General features: G+C 32.2%; 3 protein-coding genes across 5 annotated transcripts; 2 read left to right on the top strand and 1 right to left on the bottom strand.

Moving 5' to 3' along the window:
• Window positions 1-1347: 1347 nt before the first annotated feature.
• On the top strand, window positions 1348-9650 carry LOC105251448 (developmental protein eyes absent). Of its 3 annotated transcripts, none has more exons than XM_011258280.3 (9): window positions 1348-1763; window positions 5393-5548; window positions 5956-6121; window positions 6392-6572; window positions 6664-6799; window positions 7113-7199; window positions 7495-7760; window positions 8021-8477; window positions 8614-9650. In XM_011258280.3, exons 2-9 carry the CDS (start codon window positions 5437-5439, stop codon window positions 8793-8795), a joined length of 1587 nt encoding a protein of 528 aa, XP_011256582.1. In that variant the 5' UTR covers window positions 1348-1763; window positions 5393-5436; the 3' UTR covers window positions 8796-9650. The 3 variants fall into 3 exon arrangements, with proteins under 3 accessions (XP_011256582.1, XP_011256581.1, XP_011256583.1); XM_011258279.3 differs by having other exon boundaries at window positions 1348-2269; XM_011258281.3 differs by having other exon boundaries at window positions 1349-2269; window positions 7116-7199.
• Window positions 9651-10180: 530 nt separating this feature from the next.
• LOC105251385 (digestive cysteine proteinase 1) lies at window positions 10181-14259 on the bottom strand. Its single transcript, XM_011258176.3, has 12 exons — window positions 14185-14259; window positions 13064-13116; window positions 12806-12976; window positions 12470-12642; window positions 12241-12345; window positions 12007-12166; window positions 11688-11880; window positions 11390-11607; window positions 11222-11322; window positions 10955-11086; window positions 10665-10854; window positions 10181-10582 (listed from the first exon to the last, which is right to left on the bottom strand). The coding sequence occupies exons 2-12, from the start codon at window positions 13101-13103 to the stop codon at window positions 10398-10400; spliced, it is 1668 nt and encodes a 555-aa protein (XP_011256478.1). The 5' UTR covers window positions 13104-13116; window positions 14185-14259; the 3' UTR covers window positions 10181-10397.
• Window positions 14260-14433: 174 nt separating this feature from the next.
• Window positions 14434-16449, top strand: LOC105251384 (trafficking protein particle complex subunit 2-like protein). The gene is made up of 7 exons (XM_011258173.3): window positions 14434-14691; window positions 14946-15069; window positions 15557-15600; window positions 15767-15939; window positions 16021-16108; window positions 16211-16290; window positions 16380-16449. Exons 1-7 carry the CDS (start codon window positions 14653-14655, stop codon window positions 16420-16422), a joined length of 591 nt encoding a protein of 196 aa, XP_011256475.2. The 5' UTR covers window positions 14434-14652; the 3' UTR covers window positions 16423-16449.
• The last annotated feature ends 20 nt before the right edge of the window (window positions 16450-16469 follow it).

Here is a 16469-nt window from a genome sequence, read left to right as displayed (position 1 = left end):
GACACGAGAACATTCTCGCCTCTTCCAGGAACCCACCGAGTATGACGTATTGCCTTGATGGCGTGGACCTCCCGTCAAGAATTTTTATCTTTCCCGCTCTTGCCTGTCGAGAAAAAGAAGAAAAGACTGAAGAAAGATTGCGTCACGATTCGCGAATATAAAAAAAGAAACTGATAAATTTTTATTAATAAATTTTATTTTCGAAAATCTATATTTACCAATGTTGGAACAATTATTTTTCCAATTTATAATAAGCATTATATATACTCCAACAACACACATGTCCAAAAGACGTCCAGAGAATATCTAGAGGACGGTCAAAGGATATTTTATGTCTTTTGGACATGTGTGTTGTTAGGGTATTATTGCTTGTGTGCTAATTTATTAAAATCCGACAGTTGATGGGAATTTTTTAGCAAGCGACACAGAGGACACCATGCGTTACTTCGTCCTGCTGAATGTAGACAAGTATAAAATGATTCACTGTGTTACACTGTATCCTGCATCTCTTGCTGAAGAACGCCCGATAGTAGTTCTGATAACTACCACAAGAAAAAATAAAAAGGTACGGGATTAAATCAAAGAAGTATACATATTTTACATGTAAAACTGTGGTACACATTCAATGTGGAAATGCGAGTGACGCTTCTCTTTCTTTCTTCTTTTTCTTATCTTACACGCTAATTCGTGAGGTTTTAAAACACGTATTCTACGACTCTTATCTAAGATCGTCCATATAGATCCTTTTAATCGCTGTTCTTTCTGGAAAACCGGCCCCGGGCCAGAAAGGAGCGTCATTGCCGAGCGATTCGTACAAATAAATGGTGACAAGAGGTGACAATTATGTAGAGAGAATGTAGTAGGACCATTCTTCTCCTTCGTTAATTCAGGATTTTTCTTTCTCTCTTTCTTTTCTCATTTTTGTCTCCTCTTCGTCTCTTTCTCCTTCCTTATCTGTCGCACCATCACCTACCATGCGTGCGATTCGTTAGCTCCTCTCATTCTGATTAATAAGCGATCCGTGTGTGTCCGTTAGCGAGAGCATGTTGAGAAAAACAGAGAAAGAAATAGGGAACGGTTGAGTAACGGATGGACGATTTTATTATCTATCCTAAAACAAAAAAAAAACAGATGCATTATCTAGTAATCACATTGCATACAAATATGTTTAGCACATAAAAAATAAAAAATATAGAAGAAAGAGAAAAGGGATAGAGGAGAAATGATAAAAGGAAAGAACAATGCAGAAGAGGAACAAGGAGAAAGAAAGAGAGAGAGAGAGAGAGATCAGAAAACAAAACAATATAATGTATTATTTTAGATATTTCGTCAAGGTACACATGGCAAGCACTCGCAGCAATTTAGAGAATACAAAGATAAAGGGAAAAAATAGCAAGAGAAAAAAAAGAATCTAAAAAGTAGAGGTCGAAGGACAAAAGGAATACCGCGAGAGAACAAGCGCGGAACAAGGAGAGACGAAAGAAGCGAGATGAGCAAACGAGCGAGCGAATGAGCGAGCGAGAGAGAAGGGGAGAAAGGAAAGGTGCGACGAAGAAGAGCCGAACGAACCACGTGATCATCCGGGCGGGGGTGGCAGACGACATTTCGCATGCTCAGAACTCCACAGTCCGCGGCATATCGCACACGGCAGTGCCCGCGATATACGCACACCTCTACGCATTCTACGGCGCCGGTGAAACAATGGTAGCGAGTTCGTCGTGAAGGATCCACCGAATGCGAAAGAGCGTATCCGGGAAAGTATCGTAAGTGCGGAAAGATCCTTTCAATCTTCACAATCGCGACAAGTGGCAGATTCCCCGGGGGGTGCAACCCTCGACGCGAGCGGGCGGAACGGTGATCCTGCGGCAGGCAGGAGATCTGCCGTTTCACGGGCACGCAACATCCGCCCGCAATCTTGAGCGCAAACGGTGATTGACATCATCTCGATTCGACGACGGTGTTCCTCTGTGTTTCCTGCGTGCGTGTACGCACGTATGTGCCGGGCGGTGCGCGAAACGTAACGCACAGACAGGGTGACTCGTAGGCGAGCGACAACACAATGTTCCCGTGGTCGCGAAAAGTGCGAGAAAAGTGAGGCGAAATTACAAATCCCTGTACAACGCGTATACGCGCACCTAGGCACGCATGCACGCACGCACGCATTACGCAGCCCCAGGATAACGATGCTGCTTTCGGGAGGTAATCGCCGAAGGCTTCCTTGAACGTGCATCGGAGGATATCCTATTTCGAATCTGCGACGACACGCAAGGTTCGCTCAACTTTATTCAATTAGACTTATCATGAAGAGGTGGTTTTGCTTTCTCTCTCTCTCTCTCTCTCTTTCTCTCTCTCTTTCTTTTTTTTCTCTTTCCTTGTAGAAGAGTTTTGACGAGAATTGAATCAGGATTTCTTGTAGTGCCTTGCGAATTATGTTGCATATTTACCGAAAAACGGAAATAGAATTTAAATAAAAAAAAAAGAAAATAAAAATACAACATAAATCGTTTTTTCAAATAACATAATAATCTCACCTATATTTTCAGCTAAACGGTTATTAACCGTCAATTATTAACTTTGAATTCGAAAGATGCGATATCTATTCCTGCATAAAAAAAGTAAATAGTCGATTTGTTTAGATAAATTCTCAATAACAAGCATCGTCAATATTTAAATTTCCAGAATTGTAATTCGTATATAACTGGAAAAAAAACCAAAATATTTATCTTTTATATTAATAAATTTTAATAAATTTAAATTTTATAATTTTATATATATATATATTTATACACATCTATATATAGTTTGTTTATTAAAACATTAAGAATTATACCTTTTTCTTCTTTGATATTTTATAACATAACAGCGATAAGAAATAAATATTAGAGACTGAATGTCAGTCTGTCTTAGCGTGATAAGGTTTTACATGTAACGTTTTTCCTGTATTAGAATCAAGAGCCGCTGTTCGCACACACGCGTGAAACGTCATTATCAATTGAGCATGCGTAACTTATGCATCTCATTCGGCTCGTTATGGCAATAATGTATTTTAATTGGCCGTTACGTAGTATATCAGACAATACATTCTCTCCAAAAAGCCTGGTTAACGACAGTTTCTCTTTAAAATACGTTCGCAAAATTGATGTAATAAACTGTCATTCCAATATTAATTCTTGTATATATTATGTAATAACGAGAGATTGGAAAAACTGGAAATCAAAAGAAATGATTAAAAAGATTCAATCCAGATATTGTAGAAAAATATTAAGATTACGCTTTGAAAATTATCTAAAAGAAAATCAAATTTAATTAAAAAAATATATACAACAACATAAATATATGAATAAAATATATTATTTTAAAAAATTATTTCATATAATAAATTAATCATATCAATTAAAAAATTATTAGTAACTAGAAATTAAAATTATAAAAAAATTAGTATTAGTAAATTAAAAATTTAACATTAGAATATTATAATAATTTGAATGACACGAACCTGTCATGCAAACAAGAAGAACATGATTGTGGAAAGAGTAGTATTTTTTTGTTCAGTTATAACAATGGTCTAAAGTGTCTCGTGGGAAAATATCAAACTGTGAAAGCGTTTAATAGTTAACGTAACTTTGTTCTTTGTTTGACTAATAATGAACCCAAGCTATTATGGGAGCCCAGCGAGAAAAACAATATTTTTGAGAGGTGCAGTCTCCGAAAAACTTTGTTTCTTCTACGCGGCTAGGGCTTCAGACAAAAAGCTTTTGTCTTATGAACTGTAGCCATCCTTATAGTAACGCTTTATTTTTCCTTTTCCTTCCTATAATCGACGTAAACCGACCCAAGACTGAAAAGTCCTGCGGCCGAGAAAGAGAAAGAGCGAACCGGCATTCCTCTCGTTTCGTTGCATTTCGTTTCCCTGACGGTTGACGGACAGACAGCCAGCTAGACAGCAAGCTAAGCAACTCGTCCGCGATAAACACTTCGGCACAAGCTTTTTGTTTAGATAAGCAGAGTGCCTTTCATCTCGCTTCATTGTACATTATATGCGTGGAGCGATGATCAGTGACGATATAGAGTAGCGACAAATTCGTATCGTAGCACATAATAATGATGTATCCTTCGATTAATATGCAGGCAATTTCATATGGAATTTCATATGGAATTTCATATGGAAATATCGACCTGAAAAATTGTGATTTAGAATGAATGTTCAAATTTAATCTAATGAAAAAAAAAATCTTGCTTTCTTTAACATTTCTATGCGTATTATTCAACAATATAAACTCCCACATAGCATGCATATCCAAAAGATGTCCAGAAGGTATCCAGAAGATATCTTTGGGCGATTAGACATCTTCAGAATGTCCTGTTAATGTCTTTAGGATGCTATATGGGCTGAATCACCTTGATTCAAAACAAATATAAGTAAATTGCATATTATATTAAAACGTTTCTTTTCAATTTTAATAATATTTCAAACGATTGCACTTTAATGCGATTCCACAAGTGAAAGATACTTTAATTAAAATCTTGAAAATAGTAATAAAATGAAAAATAAATGAGAATAGTAATAAAAAAACGATCAAGTCAATATCTATTTACATTCTGCCTCTCCTCTAGAATGTTAAACTTACATATAAACTATCATTTAGAAGAAATTTGTTATCGAGATTTTTATCCAATTCTAAATATCGAAAAAATTATGACAAGACATATGAGATGCACTTATATTCTTATTTAAAAAAAAAACTTCTTAAATTACATCTGCGTGGTTACACCTTGACATAAAGGAGCTCTCGTGTAGAAGGTGCTTTCCATATATATGGCACAAGATATATAACATATACACACGCACAACAGGGCGGAGTGCAGATAGATAGTGACTTGGCAACATAAAGAATACATAATGTAAAGCGTTGTGAGAGGTTCCATTGGTTGCTTTCGGTGCCTCACGGTGTACGCCTACCCGACCAGTCACTCCTCTTCGACACGCAATTGGCAGACAATAATGAAGTTCACACGCGAGCGAAGTTCCCCTGCGACCTCGCAGGTGCAAACGTTTTTCACCTGTAGAATCGCTTTAAAGTGCAATTGTTTTTAATATACCATTAAATTATGAAGTATATAAAAAGCATTATATTATACATTATTATTTAATAATATTATTAAATAATATTAATTAATATATGTATACCATATAATTTATATAAATTATTATTTATTACTATACAGGATTTTTGTGTGACTTTTCTACGATTCTTTTTATTCACAGATTACTTCAAATTCTTTCCGTAACAAAGATATATTGAGGTGCTAAGATGTCAATAATTTTTGAAACATGATTTGACTTATTGTTCCACTAAATTTTCGTAAATTACCTCTTCTTTTTTTTTCTCAGGCGTAAAAGTGAAAAGGTGACTTATGTCAAACAGATAGAGTGATATGTTAACCGAGGACAATGATCCGACAAAACCAGCAGGGGTTTTAGACAATGCTGGCAACGTGTCTTCCTCGACAGAAGCCTCGATACAGCATCCTCGTGCTGCAAACAATGGTGAACAGGAAGATCTCTAACTGCGTTGACGTAAAATAAACGTGCATCGATCAAATGACCGCATACATTCAGCAGACAGATCCAGCAGAGAAATTAAATATTATCGAACGCTTATCTTTATACAAGCAGGAGAAGATGTTTTATCTAGAAATAAAAATTGAATTGAAATTAATAATCGCTCATGCTAAATAATCGTTCATTTATTGGTGCACTTGTACTTTATTATTTTTCTTCATGACATTTACTGTAAATTTCTACTTCTCGAAAACAATCTCAAAAATTCGGAAAAATTGCAATTAATGTTATAATTAATTTCATCGTTAAGCGCATAGATATTTTGAAGGAAATATTAATATTATTAAATGAGAGAGAGAGAGAGATGACTTACTTCTTTATTTTTATATAAGAAACCGAAGTTAAAAACGAGGTGCAGGACTGTCCCGAAAACGACAGCGTCCCTGGTGGTGAACTCTACATCGATGAGAATGCCGAGGAGAAGGAGCAGGAATATCCGGATTCGATGGAAAAGGCGGATTACGGATCCCTATACGATGCCAATCAATATTACAACAGGTATTTAATTCGCGCGATAAATATATAATCTACTAATTAATGATTTTATTTAAAAAAAATGATTACGATAAAAGATATTTTACACTTGCTGAAGGAATTTACCGTTAGATAAAACATGAAATTTTTCAAGTAAAATTAATATCATTATTCAATCATTGGGCTGCAATTACAATTTATTTATGTAATTAATTTGATTCGCACATAGATAACTTTTCATCGAACTGAAAACTCATCTTTCTATTCTTTTTATTGTTTTTTTTTATTTTGTAGTCTATACAATCCGCCGCCTTACGGATCGACGACAGTTTCGAAAAATGCGAGCTTGCAGAGCACGTACCTAAACTCTTATACATCGTCGAGCTCAATGTCGCAGTATACACCTTACGCTGGTTATAATAGCGGAACAACGACATTCCCGAACGTCGCGCAAAATATATCATCGGCCACCCAGGTGACATTTTATTTCCGCAATTTCCTCCGACGCAAATGTAACATTTTCTTTTTTCATTTCTCTTTCCTAAATTAGATGTTCTTTCTTTCAGAAATTAGACTATAGCGCTTACAGTAGTAGCTTATACGGAAACGACAGGGTACCGCTTCAGTATTCCGGATATTATCCTGTGCCCGGTTATCACGCGCCGCCGGCCTCCTTCAACATCGGCAATATCAACTTTGCTGGTAAGTGCTTTTACTAAATTTTTCTTCACGCACTCTCTTTTTCTATCTCTCGTAAATGGAATTTCCTGTAAGGAATAAATGAGATATATTTACAAACTATTATTGAAAAATTGTATAAATCGGTAAAAATAAAATTTTCATAAGTTTATTCTCAAGAGATAAATTCACGCTTTTGAAGATCCATGTTCACGTGTCTGATTAGTTTTGTAATATTTCGAATCTGTATATTACATTTTTTAAACAAGCAAAATTATCCGCGTATGTTCGACTTCTTATGTTGAACAGTTGCAATTAACTATAATCATTTTGCAAGAAGATTCAACAAAATCCGCGCTCACGGTAGACCCGACGACGCACGATGCGAGTGATCTGACCGCACGGGAAACAGCAAACATCGAAGGTAACATCACCGATTTGTTTTTTTTTCTCTTACTTTGTATAGGTTTTCAAAACATTTTAGTCACGGATTTAGCCATTTCAACTAAGCTTGAATTTTTGTCTAAAGAAAAAAAAATTGCTACAATATTTTTGAAAGAATATTGTGTGTGTGTGTATGAGATGACATTTGTTTGACATTCGTGTTTATATTTAGAGAAAGAAAATAATAAAATAATATTTTATTCTCGTATAATCAGATTAAAGGATATTTATTGATGAACGAACGACATTTTCGACGAATATTCTCGCTTTTTTAGTGGCGACGACGAAGCCGTGCAGACGCGGAAGGAGACAGAGCGGAAGCGGGAACAGTATCGGTTCCGCGGACACGACGGAAGCCGGCCCCGAGCGTATATTCATTTGGGACTTGGACGAAACCATAGTTGTGTTTCATTCTCTGCTGACCGGGCAGTTCGCCACGAAGCATCGTAAAGATCCGGCCCTTCTAGCCCAAGTGGCATACAGAATGGAGGAGATGATATTCAATTTGGCAGATACACACTTTTTTTTCAATGATGTCGAGGTGATTAAATCTTTCTGTAACAAATATAAGTTTTATATACACATACACATAATATATAATCTATGAAAAATAAAAAATACTCGAGAAGTTTTAGATATATATGTAAGAAGATATATAAAAAATTCTTCCATATGAATATTTAATTAATATGAGTATTTAACTGTAATTGTATATAATGTGTGTGTATGCATTTCCTAAAAAATGTTTTCTCGACATATGTAGTATAAAAGCTCTCTAGCATCTATATTTTCTTATCATAGGACTGCGATCAAGTGCACATAGACGATGTTTCGTCGGATGATAACGGGCAGGACTTGTCGTCTTACAATTTCGCGACCGATGGCTTCCAGTGCGCGACCGCAAACAACGGGATATGTCTGGCGTCCGGTGTACGAGGTGGCGTCGACTGGATGAGGAAGCTTGCATTTCGTTATCGCGTAATTAAAGAGATCTATTCCAAATATCGCAATAATGTGGGTGGTTTATTGGGCACAGCCAAGCGCGAACAGTGGCTGCAGCTGCGTTCCGAGATCGAAGTGCTGACTGATAAATGGTTGACGTCGGCAGTCGAGTGTCTCAACATCATCAATAAGAGAGATCACTGCATCAACATCCTGGTAACGACTACGCAACTAGTGCCCGCGCTGTCCAAGGTCTTGCTCTTCGGTATCGGCGGGATATTCCCCGTGGAAAATATATATTCAGCTTCTAAAATCGGTAATTATATATCAAACAAAGAAATAATTAAATACTATATGTATATATTTTTTCATTGTAATTTTGGTTTTTCATTATAATTTCATCGTTATACGTTTTTGTAGAATAATATTAAAGTTATTTTTTACCGTTTTAGGAAAAGAGAGCTGTTTCGGTAGAGTGGTCGCTCGATTTGGACGTAGATGTACGTACGTAGTGATAGGAGACGACTCAGATGAGGAAACAGCAGCGCGCGCGCATAACTTTCCTTTCTGGAGAATAAATAGCCATTCGGATACTCAAGCCCTGTACAATGCCTTAAAAATGGGGTTCCTTTAATCAAAACAAAAATACATATATACGAAAAAAGAGAGTATAAGACCAGGAAGCATTTCGATTATACGGAAGAGTGCAATTAAGATTGCATCTAAATCAGAAAAAATCATGCTTATTGTATTTCTCCTTCTCCATTTTCTCGTGAAAGAGATCTTATCATTTCTATAACTTATCGTGTGTAATATATACGTAAAAGGAGACTCTACGCCTCCATGTCATGGCTATATTCGCCGATATTGAAATATTTCATGAGCTCGATAGGACGTCGACATGTTCGCAAGTGATATAGAATGAAAGTACGATTTTTAGTGATAATGAAAAATTTCGGAGCGAAAAGTTCGGATATATAAAAATTTATGTACAAGATTCTTTCGAACTTTTAGCTTCATCCATTCTGTAGTCGCACATGTACTGTATAAACTAAAACGAAATCTGCGAAAAGTATACATATACCCTTCTTTCATGTACTTAATTACACTAATTTGTATTCTTTCACTTCTACGGTAACGATGAAATCAAACAGTTTTTACTAATGTACAATGAGTAGGTTTCATCAAAGAGCAACGAATTTTCATTAGGATTTTGCCACCGATATTTTTCATGTGAATTAATATTTTAATTATTTGCTTATATTACTTTTTAGTAATTTGCTTATGATGCTTTTACGCACTTTTTGTAATAAGTTAATTTAACATTCGATACATTTCCATTTTTACCTTTATAAATGTGTTCTTTGTATCACGCTCATAATTTCTACATTCCTTTAGTCTGTATACAAATATAACTATAGGCAACATTATTTATGTATAGTTTGAAAGTATCCATATCAATTAAACATTACTACATGCTCTTACTGGACATATGCAACATGCTCTTACTGGACAATGCACACATGCTCTAGGAAAAGTATTTATATATTTGTAAAAATATATAGTTATATCATCGCGTATTTTGAACTTGTACAAGCCTATTTGACAAACAAAAATTAATTAATATAATAAAAGAAGAAACGAATTAATATAGTTGCTAATTATGGTTGACATCGTTATGTGTAAAAACAGTTTATAAAAATTTCTGAACATATATCGTATTATTCGTTAACAAAGCTATTAATAAAAATATAATTGAAAAATATAGCGTTTGTGTTTCAAAAAATGCAAAATTAAAGTTTATTTAAAAATTACTTATTTGTAAATTTAAGAAATTATATCTTGCAAATCCATATTAAATTACAGTATTAATATAATATCAACTCTCTATTCTGGAGATGAATATAGGATTCTCTGCTTGAAGCATATATGTGATTTAAAAAATCCTCTGATGCTCTTTCTTTAAAAATATTTTATTCCCCCTATATTATATATAATTTTTATATCATCATCTAATATATATAATAAGTGAAATTTTCAACAATTTATTATAGCTTATGTTCGTTATGAAACATGTAGCTAACCAACTAAATATATTTTATGTAGCCTCTCCTAATTTTTCTCTTACTTATACTTGTATTTTTTACTCATTAAAGACCCTAGAGAGCATTCTATATAATGTTTCAATTCTTAAAAATAAAAATAAAGACGTTTTTTTATAAAGAGATAGATATTTTTACATAGTAACATATGTAGGAGCAAGAAGAACTCCGCAATTGTCGTCTTGTTGAGCCATTAGAATATATCCATCATTGCCCCAGTAATTCGACCAGGAGTTCTTTATCAGCCAATAACCCTTTCCATTCATAGTGCCGTATCCAACGGCCAAAACAGCGTGATCTAATGTATCTTCTGTATTGCCTTTTGAAAACCCAAAAACATAATAATTTAGTAAAGTTGTAAAAAATTTTTTAGAAGTAATAAAAATGTTAAAATCTCATACCACAAGTTGGATCGTAATACACTCCGTGAGAATAAAAAGAGAATGTCTTGTGAGAGGCATCGATAGCAACGGAAATAGGACCATGCTTAGCAATGGCGATCTTCAAAGCATCTACGTTACGTGGAGTAACATTGACGAATCCCTTGATCTTAGCAGTCAATGTTACATTATTTACATGACAGAATCCATCCTAAAAAGAATCATTTTCACAATATTTTCTGTTTTGTATGTCCAAATTATAATCAGATAAATTTCAATCTGCACACAATAAATATAATCGAATAATTTACCTGTCCCAAGTAACTACCATAATCGTCTTCGGTAGGTAAACCACCATGTTTCATGATCCATTGATATGAACGGAAATCTTCTCCACCGTCGCATCCGTTATTACCATAGCCCCACGAACAATCAATAAGAGCCTAACATTTATACTTCAATATTATTATCTATATAGCATATATTAGCATTAAAAATTTACTAAATAAAATAAAGGTCGCGCACATAACAAAATAATAACAATTTTTCAATTCTGATAATGATTATGAATTGCTTACCTGTTGGGACAGACGTACTAACTTATTATACTTCAGATAGTATGCACCTTCTATTGTTCCAGTGGTACCAAAACTCCAACAAGAACCACAAACTGATTGATCTGTTTAAATAAAATACATTAGACACGTACATATAATGTTAAAGCGCAATATTGTTCATGAACAAACCTTTGACTGGTGTCACAGCACCATACAATCGCCAATCTATACTGTCGGGAACATCTGCAATTTCTTTTTCAATATCATGTGGGAATGATGCACCACCATTGTAACCCGGAGTGTATTGCTTGCCTCGTAAAGCTTTTAATTCAAGATCATTGCGATCTGCCAAATAATTTACTTCTAACTGATAGCCTAAATTGGCGCGATTTATAGAATGAATATATCTAAAAAATTTTACATAAAATAACAGTTTTTGCAATTGTACACAATGTATATGTATATTCTCTATGTGGCAGAACTATACCTTATATTTTGTCTAAATAGTTCTTTGCGATATATATGATCCAAGTCATTCTTGTAATATTTCTTATGAGTTTTTTTGAATGTATCAAAAGCTTCATGCAAATGATCCTCATAGTTATGAACAAATTCACGCATTGGATTAAAAGTATATATGTGTTTTTCACCTGGTCCTGGGAAGCTAATGCATGTTGCATCTGCAAATAATAAGTAATATCCATTATAATTAAATTTGATATAAAAAATATTACTGATATTACAAAAAAAATTTTTATATCAAGACAGACATCTATAAAAATTAATATAAGAATTATTTTACATACTTTCTGTGATTTGAAAAACGTCGTCAGAAGGTTTATCAAAAGAATACCAATCATACTCCAAATAATAATGATCATAATGCGAGCCTAAGAGACTATTAAATCCTCTCATTTCATATCTAACAGGAATAGGTTCTTTAACTTGCGGTAAAGATGGTGATTTCTGTAAAGGCCATTTTTCTTTTTATATATACTGCAGATATTATTTTATAGATATACAAATAATTCATTTCCTACTTTATAACGAATCCAGAGTGTATATTTGTTCGTTTTTCCTCCAATTTCTTGTACAAGCCGCCATTTCTCGCACGACAATCCATTGATCATCTCTTCACCAATGCACTACATATAAATTTTATTTTATTAAGTTTTACTATCATTATATTAATTATATTAAAAACATGTTAAATACATATATTTTTCATAAACATATTTATAAAATCAGATTTACAAATATGTCTTTTACCTCCATTTCAGAAGCATCTGGAACAATAGATTGAGGCTGTATCTTGAGATTGATAGTGCCATTTACTTGAAGACATGTTTCTTTATTATTAACAGTTTCAGTGGTAACAGGGGCTATTTTTATGCTGGCACCAAATTCCCCTTTATGTGACAATTGAAAAGTCTTGACCATTCCTGTCAAATAAAGAACAATAGATTTATGTGCATTTATATGCATCATACATTATATATGTTGTGTGTTTGTGTATATGTATACATACATATAAAATATAGTCTATATCTAAATCAAAAATAGATAAATAATGAATAAAAATATGTAAGTTGGTTTCCAAAATACCTCCATAGTAATCAATTCGACTAGATCCACTGCTGCCATCATACCATGCATAAAAAGGCTCTCGAATTTCTGCATATGGTATATACAAAGTTCCTTTTACCGTGTATGTTTTGCTGAATGTTGGTGCTAAAATTGGTGTTTTTGTGGAAAGCGCTGCTGCACAACATATCCCTATATAAAATTTAAAAATATATTAAAATAAAAAAAAATATATTAATTGAAAAAATAAATTAAGAATATTAGATATGTATTACCTACCACAAAATATTAAAAATATGCTACTCCTAAAGTTAGACATTTTCCTTGTATTTCTGAAATTTACAATGAATATATTTTCTTATCCATTTATATATATTTATAGATATATGCATTTATCATTCTGATAACACAGTTGAGATTAATAAGACATTGATTGATGAATGGATATATATAGTATACACTAATAAAATTAATATGTATATTATTGCATTTTTTTATGTAATAAAAAAAGATAATAAAAAAAGGCACATTATTGCAACAATGGATATTATCGCAATAGCAGATAATATTTATCAGGAAAAAAAATTGTAATCCACAAGTTTATATTGTACATAGATATATAATATAAAATTGAAATATATACATTGAAAATTGAAATATATACATGTATTATGTGTTAGTTTATGAAATCCAGATAAGCCTATTAATCATATTGTTGTCATGTGACTAATATAATTAACTCTAAAAGTGACTTATCAGAAGGCTTATAAGCCACTTTTAGAGGCACTTTTATCGATAAAAGAGAATTCAGAATATGGACCATTGTTGCCATATTGCCAACAATTGTATTGTCAATGTTATTGTCAATAATTATTGGCAATGACAGCAACTTTTTAGACAATTGCTATTTCTCTAACAATTGCTATGCCTTATAGACAATTGCCTATCTGGGAATAAATTTATATTGTGAATGTAAAAGTAGAAAAAAATGAAAATATCAAAGAATTACATAGGTTGAAATTATTTTTTCTTTTTAAAATTATCATTACTGTTAAAGAGATATAACTGTTAAATATAATAACATTATTCGAGTTATATTTTTTTTATATTCTATTTATCAGATTTTAATATCTTTATATCCAAAGGCAATTTTCGATTTTCATAAATAATTGTTTCACTTGAGAAATATTCAAATTTCAAACTAGAATACATTTTGTGAAATATGCATATGCAAAATTGGAAATACGTCTAGCGATTAGATTAATAATAAAGAAAAAAAATCAGTGAAAAGATTACACTTATTATATATCTCATTCAAAAATGCATAGCATAATGATAAAAATAATACAATTAAAAAGTAATGTCACTTAAATTAAAAACATATGTGTCGTAAGATTTACCTCAATTGCCACGCAATAAGATTCGCCTTTCGTTGAGAAGACAAGAACAATGGAAAAATACGATAGAATATGATGCTTTATTATCTGCTCGCATTCGCAGAACTTCGAATGACTTCGAAGAAATCTAGAAAAAAAACTCTCGCTTTGTATATAAACATGAGAGACTATTTGTTACTAGACTAGTGATTCGTGAATAATTTAGAAAGAGACAAGCATGCTTTCTTTCACTCTAACTAATTGCACTAGTGCAGCAGTGCAGCTGAAAAGACAGACCCAATGACATCCATATGTTCCACTAGCATTGCATGTTGTATTTTGTATAAAGCATAGTTCATACACTATCAATTAATTTTTGCCATACGTTTCCAATGGAAATAATCAAAATTAATAATTATAATAATCGGTTGTCACAATTGATTTTTGCCTAGAGTGTTTATCTAAGTTCAACTTGGAGATTTATCATGTGCCATGTCACAGCGTATTAAAGTTATTCAATTATACAAAACGGTAATATAATAATATTGTTATAAAATTAATACTATATTAAATGAGATATATTGACCATATATGTATTATTAAATTGTATAACTGTGTATATTATATATTTTAATAATACATATGTTCAATGCATAATACCTCAGTTTAATGAGCAATATATTTTAATATTAATTTTGTAACAATAACACAATTTTAGAACTTAATTTCTGTATTAGTTTTGTTTATAATTTCTTCTCTTATTGCATTTTTTTCTTTTTTTTCAGCTATTATATATGGGCAGAGATTATCCAAAGGGATATGAATATTTCAGGACTAAATTGAGGAGAGCCTTTGATAAGAACAAAACAGAAACTGATCCTGAAAAAATAGATAAAATGATAGGACATGGTAATTTTGTAATAAAAGAATTAGAAGCTTTATACATGTTGCGCAAATACAGAACTTTGAAGAGAAGATATTATGACTAATAACAGAGAAAGAAGAAACTTAGATAATATTGTATAAATATTGTATTAATCGTATAAACATTGTATAATCAATGCATTATCATTTTTATAAATTAGAATTATTGAATTGTAATATATGTATATACATATACAAATTTTTTATATATACATATTTGTATACCATGTTACAGTAATGTATATAAATAAACCTTAATATTTACCTTTTATATTTTTTATTATAATTTCTCCATAAAAAAATAGCAATTATTTATTTAAATGATTACATGCATACATTAATGCAGTCACTCTAACCTAGTATCGTTACAATCTATGGAATGTTTACGTCCGCAATTATTTTCATCTAAAAATATATTCGACAGAAAATGTGTGACATATTAGAATAAATTTTTTTTATTGCAATTTCCTAGAATCTCCTAAAATGGCCGCTTGCGTAGCTGTAATCGGCAAAGATGCAAGTATACGTTTTTCTCGAATTTACAGGTTACGATTAATTAAGATAAGCAAAATTTCTTTTTCAATTTAGTGTAAAATGTGTACATATTCAAATATATCTTTATAATCGTGTGTTCCTCTTCTAGCTTTACAAATTATGCGATTAATTTATAAATATTTTGCAGAACTCTCCAAAATACATCAAGTGTGCAGATGAAGCCTCTGCCCTGCAATTTCATTATAAAGTGCACACATCAATTGATATTATAGAAGAGAAATTAAATGTAGGAAATAAAACGACAGTTGATATACGCGACTTATACTTGGGCTTGTTGTTTGCAACTGAGGAATATAAAATGTACGTAATATCGCACATACAAACAGTATCATTCTTTATGAGAGATGCAAATTAATATTACATATTAACATTTGTTTTTAGATATGGTTATGCGACTAATACAAAAATTAAGTTTGTAATAGTATTACAATCATCCAATGTATCGTTAAGGGATAATGAAGTGAAAATGGTAATGCTCCATTTCTTTCTTTCATATTTCATGAGTTTAGATATAGTAAGATAATTTATAAATCATATTTGTGTAATCTACTTAATAACTTCTGATAAACAGATTTTCAAGAAGTTACATGCTGCATATTCCAATGCTGTTTGCAACCCATTTTACATTCCAGGTGATCAAATAACTTCTAAGTAAGTATACTTGCATTTTTCGGTCTATCATATATATGTTATAAATAAGATGAGATATATTATATAATATATACTTGTTTTTTTTTTAGATCATTCAATACGTCAGTGCTGGAAATAATGGGTGTTATATAATCTCCTGTAGAGATATTAAAAAAATAACCCAATAAAAACACAAGCTG

Source organism: Camponotus floridanus, unplaced genomic scaffold (assembly GCF_003227725.1).
Source record: "Camponotus floridanus strain SB8 unplaced genomic scaffold, Cflo_v7.5 scaffold1, whole genome shotgun sequence".
Lineage (NCBI taxonomy): Eukaryota > Metazoa > Arthropoda > Insecta > Hymenoptera > Formicidae > Camponotus > Camponotus floridanus.
Note: the sequence above shows the minus strand (reverse complement) of the source record. Positions and strands in the feature narration are given on the sequence as shown.